General features: G+C 36.1%; 1 protein-coding gene across 1 annotated transcript; it reads left to right on the top strand.

The window, feature by feature from the left end:
* The first annotated feature begins 7,567 nt into the window (after nt 1-7,567).
* LOC113724506 (general transcription and DNA repair factor IIH subunit TFB2-like) lies at nt 7,568-18,284 on the top strand. Its single transcript, XM_072073374.1, has 16 exons — nt 7,568-7,796; nt 8,049-8,335; nt 8,436-8,603; nt 9,701-9,769; nt 11,700-11,793; nt 11,968-12,071; nt 12,162-12,210; nt 12,280-12,339; nt 13,644-13,712; nt 13,922-14,005; nt 14,102-14,185; nt 14,445-14,530; nt 16,476-16,566; nt 17,551-17,631; nt 17,740-17,814; nt 17,904-18,284. The coding sequence occupies exons 2-16, from the start codon at nt 8,223-8,225 to the stop codon at nt 18,039-18,041; spliced, it is 1,365 nt and encodes a 454-aa protein (XP_071929475.1). The 5' UTR covers nt 7,568-7,796; nt 8,049-8,222; the 3' UTR covers nt 18,042-18,284.
* The last annotated feature ends 585 nt before the right edge of the window (nt 18,285-18,869 follow it).

Consider the following 18,869-nt stretch of genomic DNA (forward strand, 5'->3'; position numbering starts at 1 on the left):
TACAGCTCCCAAACACTGTTGTTCTTCTAGCGGACTTATTTGCTTGTGTTTGTCACATGATTTAGAGACATTTTGATAATGCTCTAGACGGTGATGACTTTGGATTGAGTTTGTACTTCAGTTTGTGAAAATTCATGACTGGGAATGGAACCAATCCTTATGCCTCTGCCAAGTCATGACTAACTTGTCACAATCTGCAATACATTCAAAATAGATTCCTGGAACCTTAATGTATTGCAGTCTTCTTTATGTGCAGATTTTGTCCCACAACCTGCTAACCTTTCGTCACTGGAGTGGCGGTTGCTGCCTGTAGTTCTTTACTACTTATTGGATTAGCAGTTGCTTTCATTACCCAAAAAAGGAAAGCAGCCATCTTTTTGTTTTTTTCCTTTTGTGTTTTTTTCTTCGAGCGAGAAGAAAGTTGCCATCTACATCGACTATGGGGGGTTTGGGGGGTTAGTTTATAAGTCTCCTGGACTCCTTCAAAAGTTGCCGGCTTTTGAAAGTTGTTCAGAGATTTCGATTTATCTGCTAAAAGTCTGAATTCTCTCAAAAATTGACAAAAAAAAATGTAGGAAGTCTTAATTGTGGAAAATTGAGAAAGGTTTTCAAAATAATGATTGCGTTGACTGATGATAGTTGCAAGAATTTTAGAAGGAATATATGAACTTGAAAACTAAAAATAATTCTTTAGACGAACTACTTACAATTTGAAGCTTTTTTTTTTTCCACTCATGGAAAATTGGTCATGTTTTCTTGTACAATTTACTCTGTCGTTCAAGTCAAATGCTTTTATAATAACCATGAATTATTGGACTGCTATTATTATTTTTTAATCTTGTTCAACTATTCACAATCTCACTTGACGATCATATGGAGGAAATTTTAAACTTTAAAAATTTGTGGTGATAGTGTACGGATTGAAAATTGTACAATTAAAAGATCTTGAAAAAATTAAACAGAATCATCAAAATTAAATTATAGACTTACTAAAGGTTAAACAACTCAAGAAGAAAAATTAGAGCTAGTATCCTGTCCACTTGTAATCTGACTCAAAAAAATTCAGGAGGAATTGACTTTAATAAAAAAAAGAGCAAATTGCGCGAAATGTCACTAAACTATTCCGAAGTGCCGGTTCTGATCACTAAACTTTTTTATTAGCCAAAAATGTCACTGAACTAGTAAATCTGTACCATTTTAGTCATTCCATGTATTTATGTCGTTAGGAGAGACAGAAAGTCATTTTTTTAGGGGCAATTTCATCTACACAGTTGTTAAAAAATTTAGACCCTCATTCTTCTTCGTCCTCATCTTCTTCCTCAAAGTCACAGCAAAAATTAGACCCACTTGCTGAATTCCTCTGCCCAATTTCTGGGTCTTTGATGTCTGAAAATCAAAGACCCAGACTCCCTGGCCAGCCCTCTAAGTTTTTTTCTGTGACCGCTTGGTTAGCATAGGCAAAGACAGTTTTGCAGATTCTGGATTCTATGCAATAGATTTGTTCTTTTTAGCTCCATCTTTTGTTCTCCTCTCTGATTTGCCCTCTTCGTGCCATAGTTCTCTGTTGAGTTACACTTCTGAATTCTAATAGCTTTGTAACCCACAGCAAGTACAAACTTTTTTTGATCATTGATGGGCCTAGAATGATGTTAACATGAGAGCCAGTTCTTTTTGCCTTAATTATGAAATGAGGCAGCATACTAATTGCTGTCTAATGAATCGAATTGCAGTTTGAGTGGGCCTGGCAGCATCCACTAGGATCAGTGGCGGTAAGAAAAGCAGCTGCTACCTTCAAATCTCTTTCTGGGCTTGCAAATAAGATAAAACTTGCCTACACTATGCTCACCCTTCCTTCTTGGCAGAGGTATTACAGGATTCCTAGACGTGCTAAGCTTGAAATACTGACTGAATTTTGGTTATTTACTGATGGCTAAAGGGTGGATTTGAGGAGTCTCAGGAGCATGCCGCAGGTGGGATTTTCAGTTTAGCTCTGCAGGACGAGAATAAGATGGCGATTGGGGTTTTGAGAGCTCTGGATGTCGCGCCCCACTTTTTGATAGTATAGTAGTGTGGAAGTAGTGTGAATGTGGTGTGAGCGTGTGTGGAAGTGAAAAAGAAAAGACCGTGGGATTTAGGGCTGCAAACGAATCGAGCCGCTCGCGAGCGGCTCGAGTCAAGCTCGAGTCGAGCTCGAGCCAGCTCGAGTCAAACTCGAGCTCGAACTCGAGCTCAGAATATTAAGCTCGTTAGCTCGCGAGCCGGCTCGCGAGCTTGAGTATATATATATTTTTTATTTTTATTTTTATTTAATAATAAAATTACGTATATTATATATATATTTTTTTTATTTTTTATTTTCATAGTGAAATTACGGATATATCCTTAATATTTTATTATTTATTCAGAAAAAATATTATTTTATTTATTTATTTTTTAATAAAAATATTTTTTTTATTTTTTTCGAGCTCGAGCTCGAGCTCGGCTCGACTTGATTCGAGTCGAGTTCGAGCTCGAAAATTGCCAGCTCGTCGAGCTCGAGCTCGAGCTCGAGCTTGGTAAAATTTAGTCGAGACTCGGCTCGATTAGCTCAAAACTCGACTCGGCTCGACTCGTTTGCAGCCCTAGTGGGATTGCAAAATGCGACGGTTTTGGTCAAGTAAAGTTTAAAAGGATTTTTGTATGAAAAATGGAGTCGCCACTTGGTATAGAATTAGGGTGTACCAAGTCACCCAAAAAGATTTTTTATTTTTGAATGAAAAAAAAAGTAGACAAACCCTTTTTGAAAACTTTAGGTCTACGTAACCAAAGAAAGGGATCGGGGGTCACATTTGATAAGGGAGGAGGCAAAGGTGGAACCTAAGGCACTCCCCTACCCTAGCAAGAGTTAGTTGCGCAACTTAGCCCCACGTTTCCTAATTTTTCTACCCAAGGTATGTATCGCATGTTGGATATGACTAATGGATGCAAAATGGAAAGAAAAATGCAAATCTAAATCTAAAATGTCTCTTATGAGATTTTTGGTCCCAATCACATGGGTTTGTGAAGGCCAATAGGAAGAATCTCATAGAGGTCATAGGAAAATGCAAATGAAGACTCAAATATGTGCAAGTGTGAAAATGTATGAAGGATGCGAAATGTAAAAACAAGGTAAGCGCAAGTGTGCAAATGTGATAAAATAAAGGTGTTCGTGTGTAAATGGATGAAAAAAAATAGAATAGTAGATACATATCAGTGCAATTTTTAGTGCCATTTGTGAGATGAGAAATAAATAAGTGATAAAAAGATGTTGAGAAAGTGTGGATTGAGAAAAGTGAGAAAATGTGGTTAAAAGGTGAAGAGGTGATATAAAAAGAATGCAAGTGTATGACCCTAAGGGGATGCATCAAGTTGGGCACGAGAAGGACTCCTATCTTTGTGACTTCAATTTTCCCTTTGATTAGAAAGGAGAACTAGCGTGCTAAGGCTATTTTGAGCCACACTCGCTCGTTTTCCTTATCGAAAGGGGACACTCAAGCAAATGTACCCTATAACTAGCATGAAATGCAAAAATCCTAAAATGAAGGGAAAAGGGGTTCGAGAAGCATGCCAAATGATAAAACTAAGAAAAATGCATGACATGTAGTGAACACGCAAATATGTACTAACGAGGGGAAATCCCTAAGGGTCTAGCGTTGGACTAGGCCTTTCTATGAATTCCTAACGGAATAATGAGCCACAACTAGCATTGGACTAGTGTGGTGACGTACATTCATCCATCACATTCATCCACGATTATAGAAAGCAAGTAGACATGCCAAACACTCATAAACACATAGCACATAACACTTAGCATGCTCGACTAGATGCAAGAACCTAATAAAGCAAGTAACACATAACACATAACACATAGGCATGCAACCAAACTAATGAACCTATTACATTTGCTAGCTAGGCACACGTCTTCAGTAGGTCTTCATCAAATACTCTCCAAACCCTATCTATTACAAGCCAAGAGGTGTACACATACCCCATAAAAAAATAATTTAATAAAAGCAAAAATAAAGGAAATAAATGAAAGGAATTAAGGAAAAGCAAGGAAAGCAAAGTAGACATGCAATTTTCACTTAGCACGTTAGATCACGTAGGAGATGCAAGAGGATAAAAGAGATTATACCTTCCCCCTTTGTGGTGCTAATAAAGTGGACAAGACTTAAATTGAGCTAAAGTCACCAAGTAACGGGATAACTCGAGCTAAAACCATTCAAAGCAAAGGATTAATGCACCAATTTAATGATAGAATGTAAATAGGACAATCGAAATCCATTAAACATTGAATTCTTCCTCACTTTGCAACTTAGAAATGATCAAATAAAACAAATTAGACCAATCGATCATCAAAATCATCTCAAAATGCAATCAAGTAATGCACGGTTACCAAGAAAAAGAGATTACCAACCAAGTCCTAAAACACTCTTACATGACTTATTTGCAAACATGAATAAACCCTCAGGTTCAATCAAACACTATGGAACTTCAAGGGTCCAAAGGCAAAGAAAAAATCAAGTAATGGCTCAAAATGCAACTACTTCATGACTCGATTGCTAGAATTTAGAACATTATTGGGCCTTTGTAGTATTGCTTTGAAATCAAAGGGACCAAATTGATTAGTTTTTCCAATTTCCTGGGTCATAGTGGCATAAGGGGAAACTTGAGGGGTTAAAAGGCAATTTTTAGAGAAAATCCATGCATGCAAATAAAAGCCATCCGCAACTAAAGCTATGTTTTTGTAATCAAAACAAACGGACTACTGATCTTTTATTCCAACTTCAAATGTCGAAATCAAATCCAACATTCATCACCCAAACTTTAAACTAACCAACACAATACAAAGTTGACATCCCAACAAGCAATAAGCGTAGAAGGAAACTGATGCAAAAAGCCATGAAGAAACAATTTTCTGCAACTATCATTCAAAGTGTTCTGCAACTTCAAACTTTTGAAACGCAAATTTTCCTACAGCACTTCAAACAAAGCCAGCAAAGACCAAAAACTTTCACAACCAACAATAAAAAACATAGCAGAAAAACTACGCAAATTCTTATGAAATTTTTATGCAAAAATTCGAAGAAATTTTCTGTCACAGCAAGCTTTGTCAATTCAAACTTTCCAAAGAAAGAAACAAAGAAAATTGATTAGCCTTTGTTCCTATAAAATCCCAAACACACACATTGTACTCTATTGAAACCCAACCAAGAACAGAATTTTATCAATTCCAGAAAACTCAGTCCAAGCAACGAGATACAAAATGCATCAAAAGAAAGAAAAACCGCAACTTGCGGCAATTTCCCAGCCACACTTCTCTACCATTGTTGTGTTCATGCAAATGCCATTTGTTCATCCAAACCCAACTAACATCTCTATCAAACATCAAAGCCTTGATTTTAAACCAGTAAAACAACAACATTCAACCTCTAAACATGCCCAAATCAGTCCCAAAAATGCAATCTTTTCTTAAAAATTTACTTCTTCAGTTTACAGATTTTTAAAATAAACCACTTTCTGGGTTCGTTCAACAACCACAACCTAATAACAAAAGTCTAAACGATAGCTTAAAATCCAAATAAACAGCAGAATATATCATCTTTGGGGCTGTAAAACAACAAACCAGCGTAAGATAAAACAAATAAGCAGCCCACGGATAATGTAGCCTATGTTTACCAACTTCAATCAACTAGAAAATGATCAAAGCCCCTCCCACAGAAAACAGAAATGACATCTTAATATTAAAGCCAAAACACCAGGAAAAGGCGGGAGCTTTTACCGTAAGAAAAGGAAAAATTTTTAGCAGCGGACCCAGTTGATGCCTGATGTTATGCCTTTTCTGATGCCGTTCCTTTCCTTCAACGTTGGTTTCCTTCTTCCCACTCAATCCGTCCTTCTTCAACAACCCTTTCCCTACAACTTTTCTGGTTCTTTCAGTCTTTCTGTAGCTTCCAACGTTTTTCTCTACCCACAGCCGTCAAACGAGCCTATTTTCTCAACCCCGTCGCTTTCTCTCTTAATCACCCAGATTTTTCTAACTCCCTCTCGATTTCTCTTGCCTTCAGCTTTTTAGTTTTTCCTTGCTGAAACTTTCTCTTTTTCCATTACTTTCTTCTACCCTCTCTCGGTCTCAACTCTCCCCAGAAATCCTCAGTTTTTCCACTCGTGCTCTCTTCAATGGAAACTCGTAGCCGTTTGCCTTTCTCAACGCTGTATTTTTTATCCCCCCTTCACTGTTGCGGCTGCTGTCTTTTTTTCCTTTTATATGGGTACTTCCAACCCTAAACCCTTAGCAACTTCTTCTGTATTTGCAGCTAAGGGGCTGCTCGGTCCTATGTTTGCAAGCTGCATAAAACGCAGCTTGCATGCGGCGGCAACCCTTTTTTTTTTTTTAATTAAAACAAAATTGAAAATAAATAACAAAACCATTTAATTAATATCGGATGAAAAATAAATAAACTAGAAACAACAAAAATGCGATTTCCATTTTCTTTTTTCCATTTTCATCGTTTTTCTTCTTTTTCTCTTTTTCATGATTTTTTTTTGAATTAATAGATAAAATAAATGTTCGTAAACTAATTAAAATAAGAGACATGAAACAAGAATCAACTAAACTAAACCTAAAATTGAAACAAATAAAACTCAAATTAAACTAATTAAATAAGTAAAATTCGAAACCAAAATTTTGGTGTCTACACTGGAGCCATTGTTGCATGCTTTGAGGTCCGGGACCGAGTTGACTCTGCCTTGGTGTTGTATCATCTGAGCTTTGTTAGTAGCAATAGGGTAAAGTTCATTAAGCTTGGAGCTGTTGGGATTTTGTTGGGGATGCTGAGGAGTGGGGTTTTGGTGGGGAAGGTGGTGTTGGTGGTCTGCAATTTGGCGGTATCACCAGAGGGACGGTCGGCATTGTTGGATGGCAGCGCGGTGGCCAGCCTGGTGGCAATTTTGCGGGATGGAAGTGAGTCTGACTCGTCGGAGTCAACACGTGAGAATTGTATGGCAGCTTTGTACTCACTAAGTCATGGGAGTCTGAGGTTCAGAGGGCTGGCCAGGGAGTCTGGGTCTTTGATTTTCAGACATCAAAGACCCAGAAATTGGGCAGAGGAATTCAGGTGGGTCTAATTTTTGCTGTGACTTTGAGGAAGAAGATGAGGACGAAGAAGCACGAGGGTATAAATTTTTTAACAGTTGTGTAGATGAAATTGCCCCTAAAAAAGTGACTTTCCGTCTCTCCTAACGGCATAAATACACGGAATGACTAAAACGGTACAGATTTATTAGTTCAGCGACATTTTTGGCTAATAAAAAAGTTTAGTGATTAGAACCGGCACTTCGGAATAGTTTAGTGACATTTCGCGCAATTTGCTCTAAAAAAAATATCCAAGAATGTATTAGTAAATAACCTTATAAAGTTTTATAAAAAAAAAAGTTTAATTATTTTAACTTTTCTAACAACGTAATGTATATAAAATAAATTAGTTGAAGGATCTCGTCGAGAAAAATTTTATTATAAAATGTCCAAATAATGTCTGATATTTTTGTTAATGCTTAATAATTGCTCCTCTCTCTCTCTCTCTTCTTTTTGACATAATTAATTGATAATTCAAGAAGTCGAGGACCGGGCAAATTCGCATAATCGATTCTGTATCCGTCTTTATATATGTATATATATATAAAATCTATCACTGTTAAACGTTAGATACACATTCGCAAAAAGCCCAATAGTGAATCCGCCACCATCCGCAGAGGAGATGATCACACGAAATAGCTCAGTAAAGTTGCTCTTTCAATCCATATTGTGTTCTCAAATTCATCTGTGATTATACCATGAATTTTTTATGACTTATTCTTGGTTTTTCTTCGTTTCTCTGGTGCATTTGTGGGATCGGTTTTCATTGGGTACCAACTATTTGATAAAAGTCCCCAACTGAAATTCAGAGAGAGGGGATCATTTAAAAAAAAAAAAAAATTTTGTTATTGCTTATTTTAGGTGATTTCTAATGAGCCCCAGTTGGATTGTGTAGGTTTGTGCGTGCTCGTTGTGAGAAAAAGACATAGCAGACCAGCTGCCAAGAAGAGCACAAACAACAGTTGTCTAAGACTGTGTCTAAGATCATAAACAACAGTTGTCTAAAGTATTTTTTGAGCTCTCCAACCTCATTGTTGAAAAAGAAGTCAGGATTGTAAGCAAGGAAAAGATGCCGCAAGTGAAAATCGTCGCGAAGAATTTTATGGACATGGTGGCTTCATTGCCTGCAATGAAGCTTGACAAACTTTATCAGAATGCCTTTATTTGTCAAGCTATCCTTAGGTTAGAACTGTAAATCCTCTATCATAACGCCTTAGTTTCTGGGTAACATTTCGTGTGTTTTAAGATTCGTTAATGCACTGTTATTGGTTGTTATGCTTAGATCAATGCCGCCATTGGCAAAGAGGTATGTTCTACAATTGCTGTTCATAGATGCGCCTGTGACTGGTAAAATGTTGGAAGAGTCTGTGCTTGCGGATGGGTTGTCAAAGCACAAAGTAGCTATTGATAGATTAGTTCAGCTGAGAGTATTGACTGAAGCTCTTGACCGGTAAATTGGACCCCTTTAGACCTTTTTTGTTCTTAATTTTTATTTTATTTAATCTAAAGAGTGATATTGTTGGCGTAATTCTTGTTGATACTCTGAGGAAACAGTCTGTTTGTTTCAGCATGAAAGGTCTGTAGAGAGACAGTGCAAAGTAGTTTTTTAGTCTTTCCATACAGATAAATTTGATCGTGTTATCTATGTATAACTCATTCTAAATTAAGTTAGTTTGGGATAGAAATATTTTTTCCAATTTTCAATATATAAAGTTGAGAAATTTAGGATTCCTATGGAGAGAAACAAGGATTTTTATGGACATGAATGATTGTATAGTTTAGTTGGTATAGAAATGCTTTTCTAGCTTCCAAGATACAATAGTGAGAAAATTAGGATTGTTATGATGATAGCTGAAGATTTGTATGGACATGAATGATTGTCTTTTTTGTTTTGCAAATATTATTTTTTTTGTATGAATTAGCAAAGAGTTGTCAGGGAAGACCGTGGTAAATACAGTCATATATTTAAGAGGAATTGTCTTCTTTTATCTTTTTCTGTTTACTTTCAAACTCAAAGTGCTAAGGCATCGTTTGACTTGAAAAGTTTGTTAATGAACCTTTGTTTTAGAAACTAAATTATGAAGTTCCATAGATGCCATGTTAAAACCTATTTGACAGATACATGGTTAATTTCTAATGTGGTCCTCCCTTCTTCTTCTTAGTATGAGATTTTTGTTCTTCAGAAGTCAATTAGTGATACAAATGAGTAATATAGAGCATCATGAAGAAGAAGTTACATGGCAGAGGCTACTGCATGACCTTCCTTAAACATGTATAAGCAATATTTTTTTTTTCAATCATATATAAGCAATATATGCATAGCTGCTTTTTGTGTATGCCATCCAGTTATTCATTTTGTTGTTTTGACCTCAAAATATGTCTCAAACTGTGAATATCTGACAACATCAAATTTTTGTCAACACTGTTTCTAAATTAGTCTTCTTAGGCCATTGGTTATTTCCTTTGATGGTTTGATTGCCTCTTGTTTATTCCCTTTCCACTGGACTTGGCTCACCTGCTAAAGAAAGCTATTCATCATATTTGCAGGAAAAAAGAAGCTACTTACAGAATGAACCCTACATTTCAGATAAATGTTCAAAAGCTTATTGTGCATGGGTAAGAATTAGATCTATCATGTGTGCTTTGTTGTTTTATTCACAATTGGGAGATGCTTTAATGGGTCTTTTCCCCCATTCATGTTGGAAGAGGTTGTTATATCTGCATAGACATACAAATAAACACACACACATGCACGCACATGTAAAGGTCTATATATATGCATATGAATATTTATATATATGTATATAGGTCTATCCTCTTATTGTTCAGCCAGATATTTACACAAAGTAAGTTCCATCCCCATTAAGCCAAATACAACAGAAACAGACAAGAGAGCCTGTAAGGACCTATGAGAACAACTATATATCAGAAGAGCAACATGTCCACAATTACTAATATTGTTAACTGTCAAAAACAGAAAAGGGTATACTCAGCTCAGAACATAAAGAGTAGTTTCCTACAGTTTGTGGAATTCTCTGCTATCCAGCAACTATTATCGTAATTTCCTTCAATATCCTCTGGATGAGCATCTCTGGGGGGACAAACAGTTGACTGAACACCTTTTTGTTCCTGTTACACCAAATGTGATAAACTGTGGCTGCAAAGGTTACCTGAATTACCTGGTTATTGAAGCTATCTTGGGAACAATGCCTGATCATCCATTGAAGTTCAATCCCTACCCTGCAGCACTGCTGTACACCAAACACCTAGACTAAACATACTGCCACACTTGAGCAGAAGAGGGGCATAAGGAAAATAGGTGGCTAAGAGTCTCCTCTGTGCCATAACATTACTCACATACAGGATTAATATCAATTGCCCAAGAATAAAATCTGTCCTTTGTGAACAGCCTTTTGTGACAGGCAAGGAATTATGCTTTCTCCCCCAAAAATTAGAGAACCAGGTAACTTTGTTTCCAGGAGGGGATAAGTGCCTCATGGCTGATTTAGCAGAATAGACGACCTTAGAATCTACAGTCCGGGTTGTATAATCTGGATAGTCATGCATAGGTAAGAGCTGAGGTGGAGTAGATTCCATTAGTTGCAGCAATTCACTTCTTCTTCGTCTTTTGTATGGCCAAGTCCAGCTATCATCCCAGATAATAGCCGGGACTATCATTTTCAGAGCGCCTCAGAAGTGTAGGGAGGAGAGAACTCATCCTTCAAGGGGCCTAATGAATGCCACCAGTCATAGGAAAGATTGAGAACTATCCCCAAATGATCATTTTAATACAATCATGAGCAACAGGCCTTAATTTCAGTATCTTCTTCCACCACCAAGAGCTATATGACATGGCTTGGACATTCCACAAGCTCCCATTTTTCAGCAATATGGATGCACCCATTTGATCCACAGGGAATCTTTCTCATGAAAGATATCCAAATGTGCATCAGTGCAAGTGCCTTAGTCCAGACTTAGAAACTTTTGAGTCCCAGTCCTCCTTGTCAGAGAGATTTAGATGCTTCGACCTCGGGTTTTCTAATATCATTTCTTCTTTCATTTTTTGCCTTTGCTCATCTTCTTTTGCTTTGGGAGAGAAGGAGAAATGTTTCTGCCTTTTTAAACTTGCTGGTAGTAGTTATTGACGGTCAACTTGTGAGTTATACAATTGACAGCCACAGAAGCTGCACTTGTTATCTAGATGTTCTTGCATATATTTTGATTTGGTCCCTTTGCCAGTAACAAGAAGTGTGCTGGATGGAATACAAAACAATCTTCTCTTCTATTTTGTATAAATACATGTTTAAAGATAAATAATTGTGTAGGTGCATATGCTCTAATATCACTGAAGCATTCTAGCTAAATTTGAGTTCTTGTGCCAGAAACTTCTTTCTGAGTTAGTTATCCTATGCAGTATTCTTGCTGAATATATGCACCTTTGTAAAACCTGTATCCCTTTATATTGTGGCAGTATTGCAGTTGCTGTGTCTTCTTTGCATTTGTTGAGCAAATAATATATGCATGACCGGTAGACTGAATATTTCAGTGGAGTTTTGCCAAGAGAGCCTATGCCATCAACTGCTGGTTTCAGGCTGCCTAGCCTGGAGGAGTTGGATGCCTACGCAGTTCAGCAATGGGAGGTATGAAGTCATCTGCATCTTAACTCTGCTATTGCAAATGGAACTGTAGGAATCGTTGTTTCTTTTCCTATCCGAATGTTTGACGAGTTAGTGTACTTGCTATTTGTTCTGCAGTTTCAGTGATTGGTAAATATTTTGGCCACTGTTTTAATAATAACTGGCTTGGCAAAACAGTGTTTTTTGCTGCATCTGATAAGCTCCAGTGAAGCTGAAAAGGCAACAACAAATATCAGCTCTTCCATGATGAAAGTTTTTCAACGTGGCCTTTTGAGTCAGAAGTAAATCTACTACTCGGGTTTTTCATACTTTTTCAATTTTTGAATAAAATGTTTTAAGAGGTGATCAATATTAGCACGTATTGTTAGCAGAGATGACAAAGAACCTCCAAGATTGACTGAAGGTGGTTTTCAATTCTTGGTGAGTGGGAATCAAGTTTTCTCAGCTATGTTACATTTATGAAAATATGCTGATTCATGATTGTGCCAGCTGATGGATACAAATGCACAATTGTGGTATATCATCAGGGAATATATCGGCAACTCTGAGGTATCAGTTCATGAGGCTTTGTTTTGTCTTATGTGGCTTTTGGCTTTTATTTTCACTTAGATAATCCAGCGTGCAATGTCATCCTTGCGAGATTAAGAAAAATTTGAATAGTAAATAGAATTCAGTCTATTTTAAACTAGTTTTAAAGTTTGCAAGGTTGCACGATATTTTTTTCAATCATATTGTATGCATATTAATGGTACTTGCCTTTGCTAATGAAAATCTAGTAATTTAAATGTCAACAGATACTGAAGTTAATATGCGGTGCAAGTGCATATGATGTAGTTAGCTCAAACAGAATGCTCAAGATTTGCTTTTATTATCCAAAGCGACACCTTGAAAGTGTGAAAAAGAAAAATATTGAATATGTATTTCTCCATGAAAGTCTTTTCAAAATTTACTATGCCTTGACTTTTGTAGAATTCAGCAATTATATTGATAGAGATTGTTCAAAGAAATTTCTTGGCTCAATAAATTATTGGGCAGATCTGAAGACCAAAGAATCGGAGTGGATAAATGTTCTCCTTGGTTAATTGCTGTTCCCTCATTAATCGAGACTGAGCTTTTGTCTTTCCAATAAGACCTGCGATAGATGAATGGAGGTTAATAAGCCATATGGTTCAAATTCATGAACCAGGAAATCACTGGGGATCATATACTTCAAAAATGGCATGGCTTTACAAATCTTTCCTTTCCTTTCCTTTCCCTCCTATTCCTTTAATGCACAAATTACCTTAAAATGAGTTCGATAGATTTATCAAGTAGCAGGCTTTAATTTTGACACCCTTCCCTGACCCCTGCAAACAACTATGCCTATCACCACACCCAATGAAGTGCAAATCCACAATAAACTGTAAACTTTATTATCTTGAACCATAGTTTTGTGCTTCCAGGGTGATCCTTTTAACATCCATGCAAGGACAAAAAGAATGATTATCTTTTGCTACTTGTGATATTGGAGTGAACCTTGCACCAACAAGAGAAAAATAAAAGGGAAACGAGAAGAAAGGGAACTAAAAACTATACGCTGCTTTTGACAAAATTGCACTAGTTGTGTTATTGAGTCGTTAGTCTTACTTGTCATCTTTCAATTACATATCTCAGGTGGATTATATTTCTAATTGAAGATTTGAATCTTTTCTGAGCTTTGTTTTGGTTTAAGATATAAAACTGCACTGGAAATCTTCTTTTAGGGCTAAGAAAATGCTGTTAGTGATTGAGCCTACAACTATGACCAACTAAAAGGTTTTAAATACTACTGACCAACGCTTAACCTTTTACTTGTATTCTTCACCTTGGTGCAGGAGCGAGGCCTGGACTCAGCGGATCTTGTATCCTTTCTTCTGGAACTAAGCTTCCATGCTACTGGAGAGGTATTAAGTAAGAATGTTTGGTTTCATCAGTTCTATTGCTTGATCAGCTACTTCTTCAAAGGGGTTGGGAAACTATATTGGTTCCATCACTTTGTGTAAGCTGATTTTTGGCATGGACATGATTTTGGTCCCACTTTTTATCCCCTGAAATATTTTGTAACTTGTCAATATACTTATCATGATTTGATTTGATTTAGTTCTTAATGTAGGCTTATAATATAAACACATTGAGTGATATACAGAGGGCTATAATTAGGGATCTTGCTGATTTGGGCCTTGTGAGGCTTCAGCAGGTAAGTGTTAGTTGCGCTTATTGGGTGTTTCAAATGCTGGTCTTCTAGAATTTGTGCTCCGCCTGCAGTTCTTATTGTGTTTTGGCTCTTTATCAGGGAAGAAAGGAGAGTTGGTTTATCCCCACAAAGTTGGCTACAAATCTATCTATCAGCTTATCAGATACATCATCCAGGAAACAGGTAATTCCAGCCTATCTGTGATATTCTAGAACTTTGTTTGTTTACCATGCTGTCCAGCCGTTACTCCCAATTATCTGTGTTCTTAAAAAAAATTGTGCTTATCATTGTTTGGACTGGACATTTCAAAGGAACTTCCTCTAAACGTGGATTTGCTTGTACATTTCTTTAGCTAACTTAATATATGTCATGGCTTCTCAGTTGACTTTGATGAAATAGCAGATTTTTTTTACTGATTATTATTCAACTTTACTCCTATCAGGGGTATGTTGTTGTAGAGACAAATTTCAGGATGTATGCATATTCATCTTCCAAATTGCACTGTGAAATCTTACGTCTATTTGCAAGGTATGAAGTTACCGTGCTTGCTTAAGTTTCTTGAAATCAACATCATTGAGGAAGAAAAGATAAAAGATACACTTGATATTCTTGATGAAAATAGAGTTTTTTTTTTTTAAACAGTTTTATGTGTATAGTTTATATCTTCTCATGAGAAATGCTTTTGTAAGTGATCAACTATTCACAAGGATATTTTGTAGAGCAGTGTAGATAATTATGTTATGTTGTACCAAATTGAAACAAGTCTGTTGAGACCGGCTATATCTAGAAACGTACTCCAACAAGTTTAAGTTACATAGAAGTTTAGATCTTGACCAAATGAAGAGGTTGGAGTACAGTTTTTGGCCATCATTCATGGTTGCTCTGCTTACTATGTATGCTGAAAATGACTGAAACTACTTATAACCCTTAAATTTCCTAGCTTGCTAGCCATCTGAAAAGTCTTTTACTGGATGAGGTCCTAGTCAGCTTCTGCAGACATTATTCTCGAACATCTTTGAACCTGGGGGGAATATATTTTTAGATAGATCCTCCTGCAACTTGTGACACTAGTATATCTTGGATGTGGTGACAGTCAGCTTCTATGGCAGAGATTCTCATCCATCTTTGAACCTTGTACATTTTGTCAAAGATCCTCCTGAAATTTGCCTCATTAGTTTAGCTTTTAACACAACATTGATCTAAATGTTTATGCCAGGTTTAATTGTCCTGTCCTGTAAACTGATATCTCTTGACTGCATTTCCAGCAATTAGGCAAAGCTTTGTCTTATACAGCAGGGTAGGGCAGCAGGATTTTGGGAACCATAGTTGGTAGAAAAGGGTTAGAAGATATATATATATATATATATATTGTTGCTCGAGTAAAATATAGAGAAGACTTCAAATTATGTACGCTTGAGTTAAAAGGTGCGCTTGTCTATAATGTGATAGTCATTAAGGATGCGAGTAGTCCAGAATTATTCCAGTTTTGGTTCTCATAGTTGAGTTAACAAAACAATTCTGATATTACATATTCAAGTTAAAAAGGTTAAATTTCCTAGCACCATCAGCATTTCACAATGCTGATCGTTGAATCTCAAAGTAATTGTGCTACAGTTGCCCTTGAGCTTGTGTAAGGCTGCATGTCAAGCAGGACTACGAGAAAACTTCTTTTATACCATCTCGTTTTTGCAATCTTCTTCACAAGTTCCATTAGCAGTTCTCTTGAGGCTTGAAGAAAGAATGGTGGAAAAGTTCTATGGGGTGAAAAATAAAACTGAAATTTTCTTTTGCAACTGATAGTGCAATCAAACATCAAAGCTTTCCTTTTCTCTTGTTTTTTTGTATTGCCTATAGTCCTATAGTGTGACCTGACTATTTTTTCCCTAAATTATTTGAGCTCCACATTTGCATTGAGGAATTAGAGAACCATCCGTAGTTCCATATGTCCATTTACTCGTAAAAAATTGAGTCGTATTCTTGTTCTTGGTTTTTCCTTCGAGCAAATGAGAACTCATCTTTCTTTCTCTAGTTTGTTTTTGGCTAGTCTTTCTCATGTAGCTTTACAGCTTGCAGGACCTCAATGTAATCGTTGAAGGACTTTTTTATTTATTTATTTATTTTTTTGGGTGAGAGAGAGAGAGAGAGAGAGATTTGGCTAACATAGATTTTGCAACTTCTGCCTACTGTGTCCCCTATTTGATAGTTTGCTGAATGTAGTGATAGTTTATGGAGTTGAATGATAGTCTGACTTTTTGACCAAAAAAAAAAAAAAAAAAGAATGATAGCCTGTCTTACCATCTGGGATACAAAGCTAGATTGCATAAAAGGGATTTATGATCATCTCCTGAAAAGGAAGAAACAGTTTACTGGGAAACGCACGTTACTGACTTCAAGTTCATATGCTTTAGTCCTTAAATCCTATTATATAATTATATTGCTTGTTTCTTTATAAACTATCTGGTTCAAATTACAGGGTTGAATACCAGCTTCCTAACTTGATTGTTGGAGCAATTACAAAAGAGAGTCTATATAAAGCTTTTCAAAATGGTATAACTGCAGAACAAGTAAGTATTTATTTGGTGTTTTACAAGCTTTAATGTTACTTGAAAATTTTTTCCTTCCAATCTCAACTTCTGCAATTTATAAAATGGTATGTGGGATTTCGATGTTTTGATACAATGTGTGGATATATATTTCCAGAGAGAAATGTATGGTAGAGAGTGATTTTCTTCATAGGTGTGATTAATGATTATCAAGAGGCATTCATGCATACCGTAGTTGTGGTTAATTGGGCTTGGTCTTGTTCCCATAGTTTCTAACTGATTGTGCATGTTTGACTTAACAATCATATTTTAACTAACTTTGTTACGTATAAATTACGCGAGCACACAAATTTTTTTGTTGTCACAAGACATTTGTATCTGTTATGTGTGTTACATTATATGATAATAAATCAACAAAGTTACTTGAACCTTTAGTAGCGAGTGGAACACAAGTTACGATAGTTGAACATTCTGGAAATTTGTTAGTTTAGCATTCTTTCCCTGTGTGACTTGAATGGATCCAGTGCTTCATTTTCTGGATGTTGTCTGTGGTTGGCCCAAACAAGTTATCGCAAAAATGAAAAAGCAATCTCTCTTTCCAAAATTTTTTGCAGTCTATTTCAACAAACACTTCAAAATAATGTTTGATCTGTCTATAGGATGAGTTTGGGCGGCATGTTATTATATTTTCACTTCTATGTTAATAGTTTGTTATTAACAAATTAAAAAAATAGGAGATCTTATACATGAGAGAGATCAAAGTTACTATTCTTTGGCAGAAGATCTCATGATGGGTCTCTAAATGTTTACTCAATATGTTTAGCGGGGGATGGAGTTTGCATAGGATTTAGTTAATTCTGTAGCTAGACAGTTAATTATGTAATATGTCCTTTTTTAATTATTTTTTCCAACATTAGCTGGTCAATTTACTAATTGACTATAACGTCATGCAGCATTATCTTTTGTCTCCGAAAATCATTCTCCTTTTTTGTTGCGGTATTGCAGATTATTTCTTTTCTTCAACAGAATGCACATCCTCGAGTTGCAGAGAGAATACCTACTGTGCCTGAGAATGTCACTGATCAGGTTCTTCTATCTTGTGGCATTTCAGTCTGATATGTTATACATCCATATTTGTTGCTTCTTTTTTTGATGTGTCATGCTTCCTGGTTCCACTGAATTTAAATCCTACAGATAAGGTTGTGGGAATCAGATTTGAATAGGGTGGAGTGTATACCTGCACATTTCTTTGAAGAGTTCCCCTCTAGGGTAAGCATCAAGCTTATTCTCAGAACCAAGGTTCTTTCTTGTTGGTCTTGGATTTGAAATTATTGTGACTTTGTGCATTTGTCTACCAGGAAGTGTTCGAGGCTGCATGCGATCATGCAAGAGAATGTGGTGGTTTCCTCTGGGAAAATTCTAAAAAAATGTGGCTTGTAGTGAAAGCAGAAAGTTTTGCCTACATGAAGGAGTTTCTTCGTGGAAAGAAGCAATAGTCTTTTGGCACTTTCCTTGAACTCTGGAAAGGAGGAGTTTGTTGGCAAAAGGTCCTCTCAGTGTATGAAAAATCGAATTTAAAACAAATCATAATCAAAATTTTAGCTGACAGAGCAGTGTAATTGTGTTCTTTAAGAAAGGAAACATTTTGAATATCTACTAATTATTTTGTTAATTTTGGATCTTATTTACCTTTTATACTTGTTTTCTTGTATTGTCTTTAATAAGACAACCATTTTTTTTCCCTTCTGGTCCTTTCCTTATGAATTGGATTAAGCGATTTTGGTTTCCCATCGTTATGTTTTTCATACTCGCATGATTATGGGCAATTTCTAGTTCTTTCATTTTCAGTTTAATTTGCTTTCTAATTTGTCACATTCTTTAAGCAAATCAAGGTATAGTTTTCGAAGACTCGAAATATTTCTGGTTTGCCTTTTGGTTAGCTTTTCCCCTTTATTTTTCATGTGTGCAAGCTTTTCTTTCTCACCCTCCTTTTTACATAAATACGCTGATGAAATTGTTTCGCTTTAATCAAATCCTAGAGGCAAAAATTCTGAAATGCGCATTAGTCACGATGAGTTGGGAGTAATAAACCTAAAACACGGCATGAACGTGTATGGAATGGTGGAAGTGCTTCAAATTTGTTACATCTTTCTATGTATGATTCTTAAGCAATGGGTCTTGTGTTATAAAAAAAATTATCCTCATTTTTTATTTTTAATTTACCCTTATATCGTAAGATAAAATAATAGATAATTAGCTCATACTCCATACTTGTACGGCTACATAATTGCTACTACAACACTTATATACTGTTACGTTCATAT

The sequence above is a fragment of the Coffea arabica genome, chromosome 1c, assembly GCF_036785885.1.
Source record: "Coffea arabica cultivar ET-39 chromosome 1c, Coffea Arabica ET-39 HiFi, whole genome shotgun sequence".
In the NCBI taxonomy this organism is placed as follows: Eukaryota; Viridiplantae; Streptophyta; class Magnoliopsida; order Gentianales; family Rubiaceae; genus Coffea; species Coffea arabica.